This window comes from Crocodylus siamensis, chromosome 1 (genome assembly GCF_052110815.1).
Source record: "Crocodylus siamensis isolate JL-2025a chromosome 1, ASM5211081v1, whole genome shotgun sequence".
Classification (NCBI taxonomy): domain Eukaryota; kingdom Metazoa; phylum Chordata; order Crocodylia; family Crocodylidae; genus Crocodylus; species Crocodylus siamensis.
In genome coordinates, this window is record NC_143395.1 from 408,369,988 (window position 1) to 408,392,606 (window position 22,619).

Below are 22,619 nucleotides of genomic sequence, written 5' to 3' on the forward strand. Positions count from 1 at the left end.
TCATTCCTCCTCTTCACTTTGCTCATTATGTTCTGGTTTGATTCATATATTCTGGATGTTAATAAGTTTGTCACATCGTATGCTGTCATGGTTACTAGGCTGGCATCATCTGTTGGAGGGCACCTGCTATAAATCTCAGGTCTCTTCCTGCATTGTGACTCAGTCACAGCCCTTCTCTCTTCCCCCACAATCCCCCCCTCCAATGTTGTAGCCCTATGTGACTATCATTTGGAGGGTTTAAGGTGTTCTTGGATATCCAAAAAGTTTCTTGAAGCATTGATGAGTTTTTGCCCCCTATATCGAACCAACTTTGAAGGCTTTCTGGGTATTCTGGTATTAGCTAGGATCAGTCAGAACTAATAGGTCTGGCAGTGTCCTTTATCACTGTTAAGAGGAAGCTAGAGCGTACCATTTTCCTCTTTCCAGCCTGGACTTTTGCAAAAGGTTCCCTGCTGAGAAGCATTTAATTAAAGGTAGTCCTGTAGAAATAACCCTGCCAAGACCTGGCAAATAAACAGAGTTAACAAAGTATGAAAGAGTGCCCCCACATTTGTCATAGGTCCTATAAAAAAGAAAAGCCACTGTAGAAGGGGCTTGCAAAACAGAGCTAGGTGAAACCAAGCACAGGGCAGATATAGGAATTAGGATGACAGGAGAACCTCACTACACCACAGATTGTCAGGGAGGAAGCAGATTTATAGATCTGCTGTTTAGGAGACCCCAAACCCTTGTGAATCTACTGCCGTGCATGGCATGGGCCAGGTAAGATGAAGTTCCTGTGGTGCCTTTTCATCATTTTTCAATCCCTCTCCCTGCAAGTAGGCCAGAGCCCAGCTGATGTTAGTGCTCTGACCTACCCATAAGATTCACCTCCCATGGACCTCATCAGTCTCTGCTGGACCTTCCCATCCATGCCAGCCATCCAGTAGTGACTTCTTGAATTCCTTATGTATGTTCCTTTGCAGCTAGACCCCAAATGTAGTATCCCACAGTAGATCTTATAATACATGCAGATTAAAGAGTTGGTCTGTCATGATAACTGTTTGGCTTAGAGGGAATAGAATAAGGACCCAATCCTGTAACTTTTCCATCCTGCCATTCTCCCATTGACTTCTGGACCTTTTGTGGACAGGTCAAACTATGTCTTGCATGGAAAGCCACAGTTAAATCCTATAGAGTTTAGGAACAGAGAAACTGTTAGTCAGACACATCCCAAAACTTGCAGATAACACAATGATTTTGTCCCCGCAGGATCTCAGATCAGAGTATAATGTCAAAAGATAGAGAGAGCTTCATCTAGAGTATGTGGTTTCATCTGCTTAGTTCTCATGATTGTTAATGACAGCCAGGTGGCTAAGCCAGCGTACAAATTCAGTATACTCTGAAAGGTTACTGGGCTAATAAAACAGGCTCAGAAGCTTTCTGGTTTTCCTGTTAGGCTGGTGTAAGTCAGCTGTGGAGTGGAGCTGAGACAGTTACACGGGCACTGTGAAAGGAATCAGGTGCCTTTTATCTCCAAACTTTTTCATGCATGTTTGCCCTTAAAAATAGCGAAGTACAATAATAAACTGCCATGCAGCGAAAACAAAGCATCCTCTTACCCCAGAGGATGAAGTGTTGGTCCTCAGGGAAAGGTTGTGAGATTGTCAGTCTTGTACTATGATACTTGTCAAAACCCTGACAGTATAAATTAAGTCTGTGCATCAGGTGGGAAGCTGTCAGCACTTCCATCTTCTCTAAATCTTTAAATCCTGTCAGTTATGCAGTTCACCTGCACTGCGGGCATATCCCAGATGTCGACAGCTTAGCGTTCAGTTCTTCCTGGATTTGTTTTCCCTTGAGTTACACACCTGGCACATTCAAACCTCCTGTCGAAACCAATAGATTTTGGGTGCGGGAAAACTGCAGGCAGGATCCCTAAATAAGTTTAGTTGCGGTAAACATGCTCATTCTCAGAGAATTGGTGCACATTTTCAAAGCATGTTTGCCTGTTCAGATGTAGTTCTGTAGAAAGACTATGAAATGGTACAGGTGATGTAGAAAACCTTAGGAGAGGCAGGATGGCTAATGGGAGTGAGTGTATGAAAATGGAAATTATCACCATTGTTATCAAATGCAGTCAAGTAAAAAGGACTGGATTACTCCATCCCAGAGTAGTGAAAACTGACACGTGAACCTGCAGATCCAGTAGCAGGGTCTTAATAAATCTATCAGATCAGAAGTAATACTTGATAACTCTGGAATAATACCACTATTTATTAAGGGTGGTTGGGGGTCCAGGGGTGGGGAAGGGAATGTGATCATGGCAACTACAGACCCATGCATCTGACCTTACCAAGAGGGGAGGCTGAGAGCAAATTTTGGCAGAAAGGATAATTAAAGACATGGAAGTAAATAGACGATGGGATAAAATGCAACCTGGTTTGTCAAAATTAGATTGTTCCACATTAATCTGATATCTGTCTCTGACAAAAGATCTGATTTTAGGTAAGGAAATGCATACATTTTAATATATCTGGATTATGCCTGATGCTGCTCCAACTACTGGTTGCACTTGAGAAAATGGGAACTAGTACAACAATTGTGAAGTGAATAGAGAACTGTCTAAAGGAGATGCAACCAATTACGCTAAACATGGAGCAGTCAAACAAGAAAAAGTAATATTGCAGGTCCTCAACAATCAGTTCTTGGGCCAATCTTACCTAATAGCTCCATTAATGACCTTGGCACAAGAAGTAGGACTCTGCTAATGAAATGTGTTGATGACCTGAAGTTGCAAGGCATTGGCAATACAGAGGACTAGAGTATTGTACCAAAAGTATTGGCTGACTTTGAGGACTGTCATAATGGAAATGGAGTAAAATCAATTGGACAAGGTTTAAGGTCATGTTAGGCATGACTAACAAGAATCATAGAACAAGGTTTCATCTGTTGGAAATGAGGTAGATCAAAAAGAGCTGGATGGATTGCTCTATCATAGGATGTCTGTATGAATGAGAGGTGGGTGTGGAAAATGCAAGCACAGTCCTAGCCTATAGCAAGATGCATTTCTAGCAGATATGAGGAAGAAATAATGCCATTGAACAAGGCATTGATGAGACCTCAGTGAGAATACTGTGTCACACATGTTCAAGAGAGATGAATTGAAACAGTTGCAGAGAGTCTAGCCTTATAAGAGGAGATTAAAAGAGCTGGTTTGTTTAAACAAACAAAGGAAAGGTTAGAGGCTATGTTTACCATCCATAACTATTTTTCTCTCTAAACACCAGGGGCCACATCCAAACGAGCGCGCACGTGCTGTTTGCAGTGCCGCAAACTGCACATGGCACACATGCAAGTGTTTGCCACACTGCAAGTGTGATACTGGGAACTCCCAGTATCAAAAAAAAACTTCCACCAAAAAAAGTGGCATGGCGCATGCTCCAGAGCAACTGGGGCCTGGGGCCTCCAGGGAGACACTCTGGCTGCTGGCTGCAAATCCCAAGTGCAGGGACACGCATAGCAGCAAAAAGCAGTGGCACAAATGTGTGTCTCTGCTATTTGTGTCACAGCAAATGCATGCCCTTTCATGTGGGGAACCACCCAGGATGCTAGTCCATACATGTGGGAACATCTGTTCCCTGGGGGCAACTAGCAGTGAGACATATTTGTGCCACCACAAGTTGGCTCTTAGAAATGCCCCTGCACACGTGCTTTGGCATGCAGCGAGTTGCCATAGTGAGGGGTAGGGGAGGCTGGATCCTGAGGGGCCAACAGCAGCAGTGATCTGGGCATGTGGAGCCTGGCCAGCAGCCAGAGTGTGACTTTGGCTGGCCAGGCTCCAGTTTCAGGTGGTGCACATTGCAGCCATGGGCACTGCGGCACTTTTTTCTGGCACAGGTGTTTTTGACACCAGACTCTCATGGTGTGAGAAAACCTGCCCAGGCTGGAAACCCATGTGTGCTCATCTGGTCATGCCCAGGGAAGCCAAAGAATAAATGGATTTAAACCAGCCACAAATTCTTTTAGATCAAAAATTAAAAGACATTTTCAGACAATCAGAAGAGTAAAGTTCTGAAACAGCTTCCCAGTGGGAGAAATAGGGACAGAAACTAAGAGCCTTTAAAATGGAGTTTGATCAGTGTATGAATGGGATTATGCGGTGCAGTTGCCTATGAAAATGGGGACTCATTTCAGTGAACCAAGACTCCCTTTCTGATCCTTTGTTCTTAAAGATGAGTCTTTATCCAGTGGTGCCAGAAAAAGTGAGAGCAGAGTGTAAGTGGCTCGTAAACATTATGAATCAACCAAAAATAATTTCTTTGTCTCGATTAATGCTTATCATCATTCTAATTTTACACAATCCCAAATTCAGGTTAGTAATCACTGTGAGCTGTAGCCTTTAATAATTGGCCAACTGCATTACACAGCCGTAGAAGGTATAGAGTATTCTGTATAGTAGATTTAGGTAAGTACAAGGGAACGTGGTGTCTCCTGACATAACTGTATGCATTTACTGTAGTCAAATTTGCCAAACGTGTAACATCCCTAAATTCAGTCTCTTTAAGACTTGAGTGAGTCCTGGAGATCCCTGGTATACAGGAAGCCAAAGCAGAATGGCACAAGTCTGTGGCTGCCTTCAATACTGGACATAAGGCCTTTTTGTTCAGGTCAGGATATATGTGGGCCCATTTTTACCTCTTTTTGATTTTTACATCTTCTTTTTGTTGGGGATATTTTGGACTTCTGCAGAGACTGGGTGGTTTTATTAGGAGTGCTGGGCCCAGGATTTGTTCAGACCTTGCTTACTGATCTGTAATTCATTACAAGATGTGCCCGCTAAAATATCCACAGATAGAGAATCCCAGGGTATGTCTACAGGTGTTGCTTGCCAGGCAGCAATCCGGTGCAGAGGAAGGGAACCCATTCATTGCCACTTCTGTCTCCAGTCAAATCTGGCTCTTGGCTTAAAGGCAGCTTGGCTGCAGTGGGTCAGAAGCGGCTCTGGAGCAACAGTGGGTGGGGGGAGAAGGGGTGGCAATGTGCTGCTGAGCATGGAGGGGAAAAGGGGGAAGATTCTTATGTGTTTGAGGAACATTTTTTAAAAAGTCCCCAGGTGCTGCTCCCGTGGTGCAGTCTGCCTGCCTTGGTGTGTGGGAGGGAGTCTAGGAGCTGGGGTGCAACCACCCCTGCAGTACAGGTCACTCCTTCTGCACCTCCTTTTCCAAAATCCTGGACACACCCACGGCAGGCCATGTTTTCACAGAGTACTCGCCAACATCGTCTGACATAGTATACATGTTCCCTTAGCTGCATAGAGCAAAAGGAAAAAGGAAAGAGCTTTTTACTAAGCAAGTCTAGTCGCAAAGTCAGGGCGAAAGCTATTCACGTATTGAGCCGTTCAATGTAAGCAAGATGCTGTTAGCAAAATAGTTCAGCCTAGCTAGTTTGTTTTTTTTTTCGCATTATAGTTTTGCAAAGCTCTGTGCAAACTTCTAATGTACCTTTTGATCTCTCTACTTCTATTAGCCTGCAAGGCTCTTCCATTATGTGTTTAATTATATCAGGTAGCATTGGTATATCTTGCTGCTATTTCATTTTCTGCTTTAGCTGAGTCTTCTTAAAGAGATTTAAATTTTTACTGCAGGCTTCAGCCTTCATGTTGGTTTACAGAATTAATGGAATCATGGCCAATTCCCATCCCCGTCTCTTTTTAGAAGGATTTTTTTTTTGTCCTGGGTCTCTTGCAAGAGCTCCATTTTAAACTTGCACACACTCTGAGCCTACCAGATTTTCACATGGTACAAATGAAAAGCTGGCATGAGGTAGGGACCAGTTCTCTTGATTTAGCACTGGTTTTCTCCAGTTCTATGCTTTTTTTTGGTAAAGAACATTTCTTCGAAAAGAACACCGCGATTTTCATAGAATCATAAATTTGGAAGGCATCTCAGTGGTCGTCTTATCTGCACATCCTGCACTACTCCTACACCATTGCAAAGAGATGCCTATCCAACCTCTTCCTGAAAACCTTTACTTTAGGAGATTCCACAGTTTTCCTAGCCGTTTATAAAGGAGTCCATTGAGGATTCCTGTGCAGTTATTAATAATTTCCATTGCGTTTCTCCAGTCATCCTTTCCTTGGGATAGTTCACAGAATTAGATACACGTTTTACATTGGTATTGGGTGTGGACAGGCTAATAAATCCATTTGTTCTCTTGCCTGAACTTGTTTGTTATATGAGCACAAGGAGAAAAGTAGTTTCCTGTGCTCATGAATGGTGACATTGGGAGCATCTACACGTTCATTAATGCTCAGTGCCTACTGCACATTAAATTTAGTACTTGTATAATCAAGTACTAAATAAATGTGCAGTAAACTGCCATTCTGAACATTAGTGTGATTGCACACTTTTTGTGTGTAGCTTAATGCACAGGAGACTAATACTACTATGCATTAGCATATTAGCATGGTTTTTGCCATGTGCAGTAATGCGCAGTAGGATTAGCCTACTGCACTTTAAGTGTCTTGTGTAGATGCACCTACTGTTGATGAAATCATCACATTACTTTGGATATCTCCAAAGCTGCCAACCTCCACATTTTCTGCTGGAGCCAGTGCTCAGTTTTTGGAGCTATAACAAAGCTAATGCTACTTCATCATTAATCTATATCACAGGCTCAGCTCCCCAAGAAACAGAATTACTCTTGGAAAAGACCAACATATAGATAAAATAATCATAAATAATAGTTGTCCTGTGGCAGTGGTTGGACAGGGACTTCCAAGCAGCAAATAACATGGCTGAGAAGAAGATCCTCTACCAGTCCTCTGAATAAAACGGGCATAAAGTAGCATGCATATTTATTGAAGAAGCGTAGTCACACGGAAGAAAAGTCAGCTGGGGCCCAAAACACTGGAGGGATTTTTAAACCATCCTGCCCTGTATGAAACCATAACCCTTATAAAGCTATCAAGGTTAATGAGGTATGTGCTGCTCTGCTGAGTAAATGCTGGCTGGGCAAATCAGCCGCCCAGGGAGGGGAAGTACATGTGCCCAGTTCTTTTCAGTATTTCAAACTGTGCTCCTGCGAGACACCATATGTGCCCGACTCCTCCTTTCAGGACTGGCCTCAACTCCTGTTGGGCGTGTGTACCTGGCAGACGGTCTGAGACAAGTGCTTAACAGGAACCCTGGATGGCCTCCACAAGGAGTTGTATTTTGTTTTAATGTACACAAGTCCAAGTGAAGACTGCTAAAATATCCAAGAATAGAAGAAAATCTGGTGAGGGGAAAATAGTTCCTAATACCTCTTTTCAGGTTCTCATTCATTCTTCAGATGGGTCCTCAGTCAGTTGAAGAAACAGGCAAGATTTGGAGGACATTCCTACCTATTCAGGTACAGGGTAAGCCACAATTGGGAAGGATAGGAAATAGGGTGAATAATACCTCAAAGGAACTTAAAGACCTTAGTACTGATGACTTGATTCATTTTAGTGCATGTCTTTATCGAGTGCAGAGTTTCTACTGTACTATATCGTCCAGAAATCACTTCAGATTTGACAGATATTCACTGAAACTATGAACGGGACACAGTGTTAGTTTCCTGAATATATTGTGAGAGAAACATATTTTTAGGTGTATTTATATTCACAGCCAACCTGATATAAAGCCTCAATCTCCTGGAGTGACAGATGGAGGGAGTATTACCTTCAGTAACAAAGAAAATGAAAGTAAAGTTGGCAGTGACATTTGGGCACTGAGGCCCAGCTTTAGAGCAAATGCACTAGGGTGGAAGTTTAATTATAAGACAGGGAAAGCTGTAAATATCTGTATGAGGATAACGCAAGACAGTCGTTTTAAGGAGGAGAATGTGTTAAAAAGCAAAGACACCAATGGATTTAGCTGGCTGAAGTTTCAAAGGCAAGACAAAGCAGAGAGCTCTAGAAATGTTTCACAACTTTGAAAAGGGGAGAATTATTGTCTCACGATACCTGAAACGTGTATGTCTTCACAGTACTAATGGATACATACATTCAAAATCTGAAGAGCTAATAACATGTAGAGGCATCTTCCCTCCAGCAATATCAAGATCAGTGTTTTTCATTTCCTTTGCATCTGGAAACCTGGGGAATATCAGTAAAAAAGAGAGCCATGTGAGCAATAAGAAGTAGCAGCATAAATTTGGACAATATATTTTGTTTAGTGCCTTATACAATAGCGCTCCAGCCTTGACTGAGGCCCTTAAATGATACTGTAATACAAATACAGTAAATAATAAGTTGCCTTAGTAGATGTAAGCATTATTCTGTTGGAAGCACAAGAAGTTGTGAATACATAGATTTTGGATTTAGATGCTGTGAAGTCTGATCGACGTTTCAGAATGATTTGGAAAGAGAGGTTGGCCTTCTCGATCAGACCTGAAGTCTGTCTTTTCCAAAGGTTTGTTTGGTTTAGTTTGGTTTGTTTCTACCACCAGATATTCCAGGAAAGTGTAAGAACCCAACAGTGGGAAAATGTGGGATTATTTCCCCTCTGTAAATGTTTTTTATTTGAGCCAGCAGGCTCATTAGAGAATTCATTCATCAAAGATTAATGATCAGTGAAGATCTTTACAATTTGATATATATTTTACAACCCTGGATCATAGAAAGGTTTTGCATATCAGAAGATACAATAAATATGCTCTCTATTATTGTTTAGTTGTATTACAGTGAAGAGGATATATAGTGTAAATACACAGATTTCTGGGAGAAAGCAAGAAAGAGCATGACTCTATAGCTCAGTGCTAAGGGCATTCCTCTTGTGTGAGTAAAGGGTCCTGACTTCTGCTTTCTGCAGCCGGGACTGTTTATGCAGTTTATATTAAACAGCCATTGGTTAAAATACAGAAGTAACCCTGGCAGCAGGGACCAAAGCCAGGAGTTTCTTTTCCCAGCAGCATGTCCTCCTTGCTGCGCTACGGTCACACCGCTTTATATTAGTTCTTCTTTGGACACCATGAAGCTTGTGCTCTTGAGGGGCCAAACTGCAGGACGAAGACTGGAGGAGCGCCCCTTCGTCTATTGTATAATATGGTACTTACATCCTTCTCCTGAGAGGTGGGAGATGTGAGTTTGAGTCTCTTCAGGCTGAGGAGGTCCAAGAGCCCAGTTCTCCCACTTCCTGGGCAAGTAAACATGGGCTATTGAGTCAAAGGTGGGCACCAACCCCACCCCATGTAGTGCATAAGGTGCTCTGTGTTAAAAAGAACTGCTACTGTGAGTTGGACATCCTGGACGTGCTGGTCCCCATCGGCACCTCCCCTGTAGGCAGTCTAGCTTCCAAGATGACGATGGCACTTAAGCTGTGGGGAAAGTCGGATGCCCCCATGTGCCTATCATTTCCTCTTGACTGGTTGTAGGTGCCTTCCTGCTCAGCCCCAAGGACTGTGCCTTGGTGTTAGTAGGTGCCTACATCTTCCTGTTCACCTGCTCACAGGTATCTAATCCTGTTGATTTGGATCACCCTTCTGGGGCCAGGTTCCTACCTTTTAGATGTTGTGATACATATGGAGGTGCCTACATGGTCCATTTGGATCTGGCCCTAAGTGACTTATCTGGACCCTGGCCTCCAGAGTCCCAGGGAGTATGGTAACCACTAGAGTAGCCTTCCCAAGTGGGCAAGGGAAGGCAGGTAGTAAGGGGTGGGCAGAAGACTCTGGAAGGGAGGAGAGTTTTCTTACACTTATTAGAAGTAACAGCATTCATTTAAAAAAAAATCTCATTGCAGTATATAGAATAACTCAGTAAAATATAGAATAAGTCAAGCTGTTCAGCAAACATACCTGCAAAGAGCAAGGGGAGAAAATGGGAAAACTACATAATGGTAATTCATTATTATCATTATACTAGTGCAGTGCTTTTTGCCCTCTCAGTGGTCAACAGCATTCAGATCAACCCTTGACTCTTTCATAGATCCATAGATGTTAGGGTCAGAAGGGACCTCAGTATGTCATCGAGACTGACCCCCTGCCCTGGGCAGGAAAGACTCTTGAAGTATCTCATTTGCATCCCCACAAAACATGTTGGGAGACACCTTCAGCTGGTATCATTTGCCTAGCTCCATAAAAGCTGTGGCAGACTGACACTGGAGAAGGATTTCCATCAGTAGCTACCATCAATAGCCAGCTTGTATTGACCTGAACCGTTGGCATTGCCTAATGCTTTTAGTGCCTTTTTTGAACCAGTACATTTTAATGGTTGAGAAGTGGACTATTGGGATTTTACACAGGTTTTTTCCCTCTTCTTTTGGAGCCCCCAAAATACATAAGCCTTCCCCACTATCCAGCCTATGCTATTAGCAATCTCTTCCTCACCATTCACTGAGGTGAGTTGCAGATACAATATTTTAAAAGTGTAATAGCAGCACTTATGAAAGTGTTTATCATGTAGAAGCAACCCATGATGATCCTGTATTATGCTGGAGAGCAAATTTTGATACCTGCTGATGGAAAGAATTAGGATCTCCGTAATGATGTCAACACGAGATAAATTCAAACTAATATAGACTAGGTCTGCCAGCATTCATGCCGTTCAGTGGTGTCATTTTCACTGATATATTATGTGTCAGTATTTCCATCATAATCTAATTTCAGGAGTTGATTTTTAGATTTTTTTTCCCCTTATGACTATATTTGGTCTACTCTGCAATCTGTCATATAAGATGAAGGGTGAAAATTATTATGTTTTAATTGTATGAAAACTCTGTAACTCTCTCCTGTTTGCAGGGCTTCATAATACTGGCATGTTTGTTGCCAGGTGTTACTCCCTAAATTCATACCTATACAACAGCTTCGGTATTTCAAATTAAATTTTTCCTGCCTTTATTCTGTATAGTGGACTCCAGCTAGAAATCCAACAGATGACCTGTAACAGGTTTCAGATATGGATGCTTTGAGTTGGCCATTGTTAGACTCCTCATTGTATTTAGCCTAGTTTTGAAAAGCTTGCAGGATGCTTGCTACCAGTAATAGCAACCTCAACAAATTTGAACATCCAAACTGGCGGGCCAGAGAGTTTGGCTTTATGCAGTGGGAGCCACCTTTTTTGGCCAGTGTGCTACAAGCTAAGCCCCGCACTCTCCCCAAGTGCTACTCTGATCCCCTTCTTGTTCTGTATTTTGTGCTTTCCCCTATCTTCTGCTGTTCTTCTTGCTGCCTCTCCCATCTACCATCACAGGTTGCATGTGCCACGTGCTAGCCCTCCGGCCTGATGATTCAAAGTGCTGTCTGTATTTATTGACGTAAGAGAATGCAAAATACATGGGGCAAACCTGAAAATATCTATCACCCATGTGTTAGGGACAGTGACAGCAAAATCATCAACATTGGAAAGGCAGTGCTTATAAATAGAAGGTTTGGGGGTTGAGTACTCTTGTTGGTTGGCTTGTGCCAGATTACTTGGGCCCAGATCCACAAGGGAAAGCCCCTTTGCTGAGTATCACCTCTTCTGACTTTGAGGCACCTACAATTTTTAGCTTCCAAAGTGAAATTTGTAAACTTGAGCTAGCTACATAAGATCCTTGAACAATGTGTGGACTTCACAACTGCTGGGACAATGAGCTGGGTAAGGAGGAAACCTTAAGGTAGCCAGTAAGAAACCCCAAATAAAAGGTTGTTCCTGAACTTGCACCTTTCCTGGATATGGGATACGAATCCATGACACTTTTACACTGGTGTTATCAAATTTTACACTGTGGTATAGAAGGGGCATAATACCATCACAGTATGTTACATGAGCCCAATGTAGAATTACCCTGAGGAAAAGTCAGGGGTAACACTACATTAGTCTAAATTATACCATATGTCACAGCATGTGTGCTTTGTGATGGCAGCTTATCCCAGGATAGCAGTTTGCTCAAGGCAAGTGGGCTATTACATGTGCCCCTTCCAATGGCTAGCCATCTGCTGTGAGCAGCTACCTGGAGTAAGCTACACATTCATGTGCTTCAGATCCTGGTGCAATTTATATCAGCATACAAAACAGATATAAGGTACACTGGCCTAGATTCTTGTAGGCACTACCCTGAAGTTATTATAGTAGGAGAATTTTAGTCACCAGATATCACTGTGCAGATATTCCAAACTAGCTCTGAATGCATCCAGTCCACAACTAAGAGCTGTGTACCCTGGGATAATAAGGCTTGCTGCCACACTGTGCTGAGACAGCTACATTGCTTCTAGTTCTTGAGTGGAGATGCGCAGATTTAGCACATGTATCTTTCAATGGTATTCTCTTACACCCATTTAGGTATATCCTAAGGAGCTTTTCTGGTATCAATTTAGCACTAAATCCTTTCAAGGGCTTCACCTGAGGCTCATTTAGATAACCTCTCCACAGTGTTTTGAATATGTAAAGTTCTAGGTAAAGTCAAAGCAGTAAAACTCACATTTGAAAGCTAGCTGCTGCACATGTCCAAGGTTTCATTGCTGGCTGGTCTGTTCAAGATTTCTCAAGTACCAAGGAATGAGGTAGGAGGAACAGAATCACTGTAGGACCTGCATACTTAGGTGGGCAAATCCTTTGTGGAACAATGGACCACTGGAACCAATATCTGAGATAAAGAAGAAGGGTAGGATTTGGCCTCAGTTTGGATTGAGGTTTGTGGACAGTTTAGACGGCAGCTAAAGTGATTCCTCAGAGAGGTGTGCATCAACAGGAGTTGTCTCCTTTCTTCTCAGCATGGTCTGTTATCAGTGGCAGCATTCCCAGATTCATAGGGAATACCTACACCATGGAAAGACCATGTGAGGGAGAGCCCCATGCCAGCTTTGTGCGGGCTGCCTGCCTACGCTCATGCCAGGTTGTTGGCACACACGTAGTGCCACAGTGAGGCAGTTGCATTACCTCCATTTTAGGAGAGGTAATTAGCCATGTTAGGCAGGAGGCAGGGCATTTTGAGAGGGAGCATAGGCAGGGCAGGCTTGGTGGCCTTTACTGAGGCACTCCCCAGGAGGATCCTGTGACAGTGTAGACCGGGGGTGACCAACCTGCAGCTCCGGAGCCACGTGCGGCTCTTCAGAAGTTAATATGCATCTTGAAACTTTGCACAAGCACACAGTGACCAGCTTCCAAATGGTCACCATGTGCTTGTGCAAAGTTTCAAGGAGGCTTCTGAATAGCCGCATAAGGCTCTGGAGCTGCAGGTTGGCCACCCCTAGCGTAGACCTTTAGCTCGCAGGCCAAATGTGGCCTGTGAAGCCATGGCATCTGGCCCCCGGGGCTCCCCATAGGTCAGAAAATATGGCAGCAGGGGATCCTTGGCCATTAATACTTCCACCGTCCTCCGCTGCCAAATTCGCAAGCCCTGCACAGTGGGTTGAAGCTAGGTCATGCCCCCTCCCATCCCCCCAGGCTCCCTTCCCCACAAGTCACTGAACCAGGGCTGGGGCATGCCTACTGCATGACTGAATCAGTATTGGGCCATGCCCCCTTCCCGCGTGGCCATGTTGGGGATGGGCCACACCCTCTTCTCCCTGTACGGCTGAATCAGGACCAGACCACCCCCCTTCTCCCCACACAGCCACATGAGGGCTGGGCCATGCCCCCTTCTTCCCACACAGCTACATCAGACCCACTCCCTCTGGGGAGCTGGATGGGGCCACACCACATCTGCCCCAGGAGCCAAATCAGGGCTGCCAGTTGCATCTAGCCTGCGGATGAACTGGGCATTGCCCATCCAGTCTGGGGAAAAATGTTGAGTACCACTGGTGTAGACACAGCCATAGGGTCAGAAGGCATCATGAAATCATTTTGTGTGGCTTCCTGAATGCATAGCATGTCAGCCAGAACCCAGGGATGGGCTAAATGAATCCAGCAGTAAGAGGCACACGCCCATTTTCCCTGGGGTGTTGGAAGATAAAAATCCGGCAAATTTCCAGCAGTGACAAGATTTTGTTTTCCTCTTTCCTTAAGGAACATGAAAACAGTGAATCAGCCTTTACATGATTTTTTTTTTTATCGGTTTGTCACAACTTTGACGTTTCAATTTTGTCGCCTCCCTTAAAATTGACTGTTTGATTCATTGCTGGATTTGAACAAGGCACAGGTTGTTTTTTTTAGCTTTCAGCATTGCCATCCTAAACTTGATCTTAATGAGGACTGTTGCTCTGCACGTGAAGGTGGAGGTATGCAGGGGCAGCTACTTGAGAGTACTGCTCCTGAATAACGCCATGCACAGCTGAGCCCTAACGAAAAGAGTTTGTGCCGTTGATATCCATAGCACTGCTGATGGGTGTAGGGGTCAGAGCTAGTAGATCAGAATGCAGAACATCTCTGCTCCTCTTCACATTTGTAATGTGCCCGTCACTGTGGTATCTAGGCATCACACATAGGAATCAATTGACACAATACTGCAGGCTTTTAGGACCACTAAAATTGAGCCAATTATGTCATGTTTTTGGCTCATTTGTACACTCAACACTGTGAGTCTAACAGTTTGTCAGGACAAATTTAGGCATTTGAGTGCTCAGGCGTCAATAGAGTGACGTAGTAGGCAACCGTCAATCTTCTAGATCATGGTGTATGTGTAAGAGGTCTAGTCGTGTGTCTAATGAATCCACTTGTACAGATACCTAAGACCATCACATCAAGACCTTTGACACATGCCTAGGCAAGAGTAAGGAGGAGCAGAGGCTGCCCAAAGCCTATCATCCCCTCTTTAGACCACTGAGACAGAATCCAAAGGTCAGTCTGAGTCCAGATGCTCAGTGCCTCGATGGTTGTAGCTTCTTCCAGAAAACAACAGATAAGAACTGCTGCTGACTGCCTAATGCTTCAGCAAGGGTCTGTTTCTGTCACGGTCATGTCCCTTAGCCTTTCTCCAATCAAGGAGTACCCACAAGGCAGTGGGAGCAAGTTTTTGGGGGCATCCTATGCTCACCTTACTCTGGAGATTGTAACATTGTGGTATTTTACTTGAGCTACCCTGCGACGAGTAGCCCCACCCCATTGCCACCAGGTTGTTTGTGTTCATACCCCAAACCAACTCAATAGCGTATATTGCCTAAATAGATGATCCCATGTATTTGATTTGTTTCAGAGGTATCTATGATTTTAATCCTATTTTATTTTAAATAAAAAAAACACACGGCTGCTGAAATTCTTCTTTTCCATTGTCTCAGTTACATTGTATTTTTGTTTTAAATTCAGCGATAAAAAGTAGTTTGATCTCCAGAAATTCTAGTCCATGCTTTATGCAGCTTTAGATGCTACATGAAATCTCACAAGTGTCTTCCAGGCAGAAAAGTCATAAACAGATTCAGAATAAATTTGCAGTCAGGTAAACGGTCGAAAGCACCAGAATTTGACAAAAAATCCTGCAAAGTTGAAACCCTACAGAAATTGACTCTAAAATCATCCTCTGCCCATTCCCTATCTATCTCGGTATCAACTGTGTTGGTGTGCAGACTGCAGATAATTTGACGCTGTGCTAGAGAGAGTCAGATTATTTTGGATCCTTTTTTCTCACTCTCCAGATTGGAGTCTATATCTGGGAGTTACTCCCACACCTCCGATACAGCGTCTACATGGGACTGTGTTACTTATTAAAGAGGAAAGCTCTCACTGTAGTTCCCCTGATGTAAAAGCCATTTCTTATCTCCAAAGCACCCAAGCATACTGAAATGCACTTTGCAATGGAGTTTAACATCACCATTGGTGCATGTGGTGCCAGCTAACAATCCTTGAAGCTATATAGCTCTCCCTAATGTGCAGAAAAGATATAGAATAAGGAGTAGATGTGCAGGTTTCTGTGTTTTTAACCATGTTTTAAACATGCTAGTCCTGAGGATCAATCAGGTTTTTAGTGTAGCAAGGAGTGCATAACCAGTCATAGCAAACATATGCAATAGAAGTGGTAATAACATGTTAAAGGAATATTTTCAGTTGGGCCTTGAAGAAAATAAGATCATTTACTAATGGGTTTAGCAGACAAATTGGAATCATGCACAAATGCTGAAATCCTAGATTAGGACTCAGGCTGAAAAGTATCAGCAGGACTCAGGCGAGTTAGGAATCTGTCTTGTTTTCAGAAGCAACACGGGCATTCAAGAGGCTAAGTCCTTTGGTTTTCAAAAAAGAGTTAGGCTCTCTTTTGAAAATGGGATTTAACTTCTTAAGTCATAGCGTGCCTTTGTAAATACTACTCAAGGAAAAAGGGACCAGTTAGACACGGACTGTTTATTTTAACAAGACCATAAACCTAGAATGTATCCTATGTGGAAGAGGAGGATGTCTTTTCCCTTCTACTGACACATGCATAATATTCACTGATGCTAGTGGGAGTTGTGAGTATAGGGGAAGAAAGAAGAACCTTATAAAACAGCAGTAGTTTTCCATTTGATTGGAAAGCAGCCATTGCCATCTACCAAATAAAGCAGCTATCAGGCATTTCAAGAGGACAGCAGGGGACAATGAGCACTATAAGGAAATCTGAAAAGGGTTCCAAAACTTGGATGAAGTTGGAAAATAGTGGGGAAAAGCCACACCAAAAAATCAATGAATACCATTAGGCCTTGTGGTAGTTCTGTCTGGAGCATAGCCCAAATCTTAGCACTTGGAAAGATCAAATGTTACCAGCCTTTATGAAGAGTTAAAGGGCATTGAATAAAACCAACAAGTTGTTGCTACACAATCTACACATTCTGGGAGCAGAGCCAATATGAGCAGCAAGTGGTAAATCAAAAATAATGCCAAGTAATCTGCTAGAAGAAAATGGGATTCATATGAGAAGAGGTTCTGCTAAGTTACTATCTGGACAGAACAGCACAGCCTGACTGACATAAGTGCTCGAGTTGCTTGCACACAAAAAAGGCAGTAGAATACGCCAGTGGCTAGTAAATGGGTGAGAAAGACGAGCTTGTTTTAACTGAGAAACATGAGATCTGGAGGCAGAGGCCGAAAAAGTTTGGTCCATTGATCTGCATTCTCCTACTGGTTTGCTGCATGGTGTAAACGTTGACTAAAACGTGTGATGTAGGCAGTCATTCCAGTTTTCAAAGGTGCTGAGAACCTGGTGTCTGTAGAAGTTTGTAAGCCCTCAGCACCAGTGGCGACAGTCAGACCATGTATTTAGGCACATCAATAAATATTTACTTGAGGCATCTCAGTTCACAAAATTTGGCCGTGTATCTGTACAATGGGAATAATAGTAACTACATAATCAAGAGGTGCATTGCAAGGAAAAGGTTGGTGCGGCATATTCCTTCACACATGCATCCATCCTGTTGAGATTCTGCCTTTGACAGAGACAATAGTCTAAAAGGTAGGGTATTCCCTTTTCTGTCACAGACTTCTGGCGAGGTCTTTGCCAAATCATGGTAGCTTCTTTGTGCCTAAGTTTCTCGTTTGTAAAATGGGACTATAATATTTGGGAGTGCGGATGCAATGAAAGATGGTGAGACACTTGGATTGTCCAGTAAAGATTTTCAGATCATGTCGTGGATTCTTTAATATGGATTCATCTTTAGCAATTCTAATGATGTCCTGGGCCAAGGCAACTAACATACCTATTTTTATGTTTGACCTCAGAGTACGCTCGATTTGAGGCAAAAATCCATGACCTGCGTGAGCAGATGATGAACCACAGCATGAGTTCTGGGTCCGGCTCCCTGAGGACTAATCAGAAGCGGTCACTCTATGTCAGGTAGGTTTGGAGTGATTTTCCTGGTCATATATATCATCAGTTTTTCTACCATGTTGTTTTGGGGAACTGAGGAATTTAACTGAAAGGTGTTTCCTGAAGTGAGCTTTTATGCTTATAAGCATATAATGCAGTGGTTTCAGTATGAATGCTTGATAAATGCATGTTACTAATCCTGTTTTTGGAGAGCCTTAGACTTCCATGTTAAGCAAGAATTGTGGTGATTTTTTAAGATGAAAATATCTTGCCATTTGATAGTCCACCCAAACTGAAAAAAGTAGGGTGAGCATTTCTATTGACTTAATATTGAATCTATATATTGTGATAGTACTTAAAGGTCACAATTAGGTTGAATCTCAGTGTGCTAATTACTGACCAAATTGTATTAGTGGCAGCTCCTGTCACAAAGAGCTTATACTCTAAATGGGAAAGATGAAGCGGGTGGATGAAGCAAACGAGCCAGTCAGTGTGGGCTAATGTCACATGGGGAAATGCAAAAAAATAAGATGTGTGCATTCTTAGCTAGGTAGTAATAGTGATTATTGGTCTATTTTTGCCATGGTAGTTCTACCTTGGTAGCCATTGTCAACCAAAGGATTGATTGACTTGGCACCTGACAAAGTTTTTGCTGTTAGTCGGTTCCTGTTGGCACTGAAAGGTATACTGCTCTGAGTGAATAATATATCGGATTCAGTGTCAGATATTTCAATAGCACCTTTGCTTTTTAGGCTTTTCATTTTTAATTTATTTCCTTGTGCTCGTAAAATTAAAAAAAATCTTGACAATCATGAAATAGAGGGAAGTAATTTGTCAATCTCCAGGAAGTAATAATTATTCATGGGGGAGCTAATTCAGGTGATACCATTGCAGAGATCCAATTAAGGCTAAATCCTACATTTTGTCATTATGCCCTCAGCATGAGGGGAGATGGTATCCGAAAGAATTGAAGGAGGAAAAAAAACACTCCAAGGTAAGCGCCTGGTGGCCTCTTTCAAGCTTGGCACTGCTGCAGAGAGATCAAGGCCTGAATGGGGATAGGGGCTGATCCACTCTCTTATTCCCTAAAAGCTGACCTGTCATGCCATAAATATTAGTCCAGCTGCCCTTGTGACTCCACTCTGTTCTCTTGGCGTACTTCAAAGTTGTCAGGTTTTTGTCCACAGTAGAATCAAATAATTCTTCCACCCTTGCAGGTCTTGGCCTTTAGCACTCCGCACATCAGCTATGATTCTCCAACAAGGTTTGGTACCTGCAGGGCTTCCCTTTGGGAGTCTGTGAATACCATTACCAGATCAGTTACTTCTTAAACCAAAATGCTGTTTAATCTTTACTGTTGGAATACAGCAGAGTATTGGAACATGGAAGTGACTTTAAAAAAATAAATAGACAAATCTATCTTACCAAAAGGATTGGTCTCACTTTGGAAGCTTAGGAAATGCTTACCTTCTTTAGACATCCCTGCAGGTCTTTCCCTAGATATGGCAATTATGGTAATTAAGTTGGGGGCGGTCATGATAGCAGCCTTCAAATACCTGAAGAGAGAGAATGGTTGATCTTCCTTACTGCAGAGGGTACAATGTAAATCATTGGCTTCAAACTGCAGTAATGTAGATTTACATTAGCTATCACTAGGCACATCTACACATGAAAGTAACATGGCTAAATAAACTCTGGTGCAGTTTGCACCGAAGTTTATTGCTTCTGGGAGCAGCATTTGCACATGGGCCCGGGACTGCAGCTGCAAGTCTGGAGCTGCTCCCCCCGCCTGACCTCAACATGCTGCTGGGGGGCTGGCTGGGGCAAGAGGGTGCTACACCCCTATGCTGTAGCACCCTTGTGCCCCAGTCACCATCTACATGTGCATTGCACCAGAGTAAGTACCTCTGCCATAGGTTTGCATTGGGCAGTACTAACCTATGGTGGAGTTAATTAGTTTACTCCAGTCTAATAGCTCCACACATGTAGATGGTGATACTTTACAGCAGGAGCTAATTAGGCAACTCCACAGTAAACATCTCATGTAGACGCACTCACTAAGATCTTCCTTACTGCTAAAACAGTGAAGCAGTGGAATAGACTGCCCAGGGAAGCTGTGGAGGCTCCTTCACTGGAGGTTTTTAAGAAGAGGTTGGATAAGCATGGGTCAGGGAAGATTGAGGAGTAGAGTCCCCTGCTTCTTGCAGGGAGTTGGACCAGATGACCTCTGAGCTCTGTTCCGGCGCTGTGATTCTGTGTTGGGGGAGAAGGGACACAGTCTACATGAACCCTCAGGGACTTTGGGGAAAATTAACCTCTAACTTCTTATGAAGCAGAAGTAGCATCCAAAATCTCTGCTGTCATTATGGCTGGTTGCTTTGCTGGTTTGTTTGCAATTAGAAACAAAGAGTTCAACATGTTCTAAGATAGGGTTGCATTAAACCTAAACTAGTTAATGTCACGCAGCAGGTATCATGGTGCCTGAGCAATAATTTCGTCCTCGTCTAATGCCTTTCAGCCCCATATCTATTTATCACCCTCAAACCACATAGCTAAATCTGTTCTTTTCTTCCAGAATGCAATAGCCTCAATTAAATCCTAGTTTTATAAACTCACGCAGTCAACGCCACAGAGATAACTGTTCTCATCTTTGCTATTTGAGACAGGCTGTATTATCATATGTGATGTGGTGACGCCTAAAGAACCCAATCAGAGACCAGAGTTCCTTTGTCCTGGGCACTGTTAGTTCAAATAACATACAGTAATTATAAAGGTAGCCTATATCTACCAGGTACTGTGGGGGGAAAAAGAGTGACTTGGGAAATGTGCGTGTTCTCCTAGAATCTAATTTACTGAGTACATTAAGGATAAAATCGCCTTATCGTCTAGGGACCTATATGAGAAATCTGTAGTTTGAAAGAATATTATTATAATGTTTATACAATTCAGGCCAACTGCATTACAGTGGGTTATTTTGGTAAGCATCTGTGTAGCATGTGAAAGGACTAGCTCCTAATTATCCTAAAGAAGTGAACACAGCAACTCCCTGGCTGTGATAGAAAGCTAATGATGCCATTTTTCTTCATTTTTTTTCATGCTTGAAGATGTCGTGGTTGTGCTGTTCTGCGCTGAATAAGAAGCATATTTATTTTTTAGCTTGAAATGTTGTAGCCATAGAGTTTAATTGGGATTAATATAATTGATTTAAGGACTATGCAAAAGGATGAAATAGTTGCCTCACGGACAAAATATATTGGAAAAACTAGAATAGAGTAAAATCAGTTTAATTTAAATGAGAATTATTACAAATAAATCTAATTCATTCACCAGTGGCAGTTGGATGAAAGTAGGAGGGTGCAGTGGGGGATAAACAAAACGTTTGGGGGAACTGAAGCTAGCCAGTTTCCTATGGGTGCTAGCATTGGGAGTAGGGTTTATAAACTTTAAGGTGGAAGGAGTAGATCCATTCCCACAAGATCTTTTTGGATCCACTGGATGCCAGGGCCTCCACTCTCATTCCAAAGTCTCCCTGACTGTGCTGTCGCGTTGCTCCACAGGGCTGCTTTCCCTGCTGTAGTCTCTTAATGTCTTGTTATGAGGCTGCCATAACATAGTATTTCAAGCTATGGCTGAAAGTTTGTATGGTTTCTCTACATCTTCCTATTTGATTCCCAGCTCTGCTTCTACCCTTTATAAATTCCCCATCCTTCAAAGGCAGTGGACTGCTATTTCTCGCCACCATCTAGCCCCCACGTTAAGCCATGAGTCATGTTAATATTGACCATAGACAGTAACATTAAATACAGCAAGAAGCAAAGAGAGTATGAAGATAGGAAGTCAAAGATGGTAGAAGTGCATTGCTCACAGTTGTAGGCAAAGGACAGATGTTTATGTAAGGAATTGTGATTGCCTTCTGGATTTCTTTCTTTTATTTTTTGTGGTTTACACCTCCTCCTCCTCCTCCTCATTCTTTGTCCATGGCCCTTCAAAGATAATGTTCCCTTTCAGCCATGTTTCTGATTATATTTGTTGTGTTTCTCTGTATTCATTCATTTTTTTTTTGGTAACATGAAAACATCCTTTGTTTCTTAAGAACGCATCTGTATTATTGAATTTTCAGGTAGCTATAGGGTGGCCAGATGTCTCATTGCTGCAGGTACAGAAAAAAAACGAAAAGTGCACGTGAAAGAACCTGTCTTCATAGACTCATCTGATTTCTAGATGAGGAAGGCTTTGAATTCTTACTTAAAGCAGTCAAATAGAAAGAAGAAATGTCTGTAGCCAAACATTAGAGAGTCTAGAAAGAGGGATGTCACACTCAGGGTTAAAACTCTGGAACGCATAATAGCTCCAGGTATATATGGAGATTCAGCATCTTGCCTCTTCAGTTCAGTGGTTTTAAGCTGTTCAAGAGCAGTACTGACTCAAAATCATTGCATCCAAAAGCTATTCTCTGTCCTGTGTGGACTGGCTTCTGGGTTTTGTATATCCAAACTGTCCACTTCATACCTCCGATACTGCATGACTTGCCAAGTGCAAACCCCTCTGTAAGCCTTGGAAATGAACCTCTATGTTAAGATTGGGACACATTAATTGTGAGATCAGTTGCACTCTTACTGTCGAAGCTGTACCAATTCTAAAAATGCTCTGTAGTAAAGAGTACTTCAGATCTCTTTTCCAGGCAGCACAATATTACCAAAAATATTTCAAAAAAAGGAATGAGATTTCTTATTGCTTGTGTTATACGGCATTTGATGCAAGGGATTTCCAAGCGTCTGGCAAATGTTTGGGGTATAAATGTGGTGCAAGTGTTAAAACAATTATATGTTTGTTAATTTATTTATTCAGCCATGGGAGGCAGAAAATGAATCTGTGCCATTCACCATGGTATCTTATCAGCTGTTTTTGCATGAATACAGCTCAACAGAGCTTAAAGGAAGTCAGGATCTAGGAGCTTTCTGTTGTATATTCTGGTTTCCAGAACAA

The 22,619-nt window shown here is 42.7% G+C and overlaps 1 protein-coding gene across 19 annotated transcripts in view; it reads left to right on the forward strand.

Annotated features, from left to right (window-relative positions):
- The window catches only part of DLG2 (discs large MAGUK scaffold protein 2), a 1,617,582-nt gene that overhangs the window by 1,456,475 nt on the left and 138,488 nt on the right, over positions 1-22,619 (forward strand). For all 19 annotated transcript variants that reach the window (XM_090030660.1, XM_090030651.1, XM_090030653.1 and 16 more), the window contains one exon: positions 17,546-17,660. In XM_090030660.1, the coding sequence (XP_089886786.1) occupies positions 17,546-17,660 (115 nt within the window). The remainder of the gene's footprint in view (positions 1-17,545; positions 17,661-22,619) is intronic.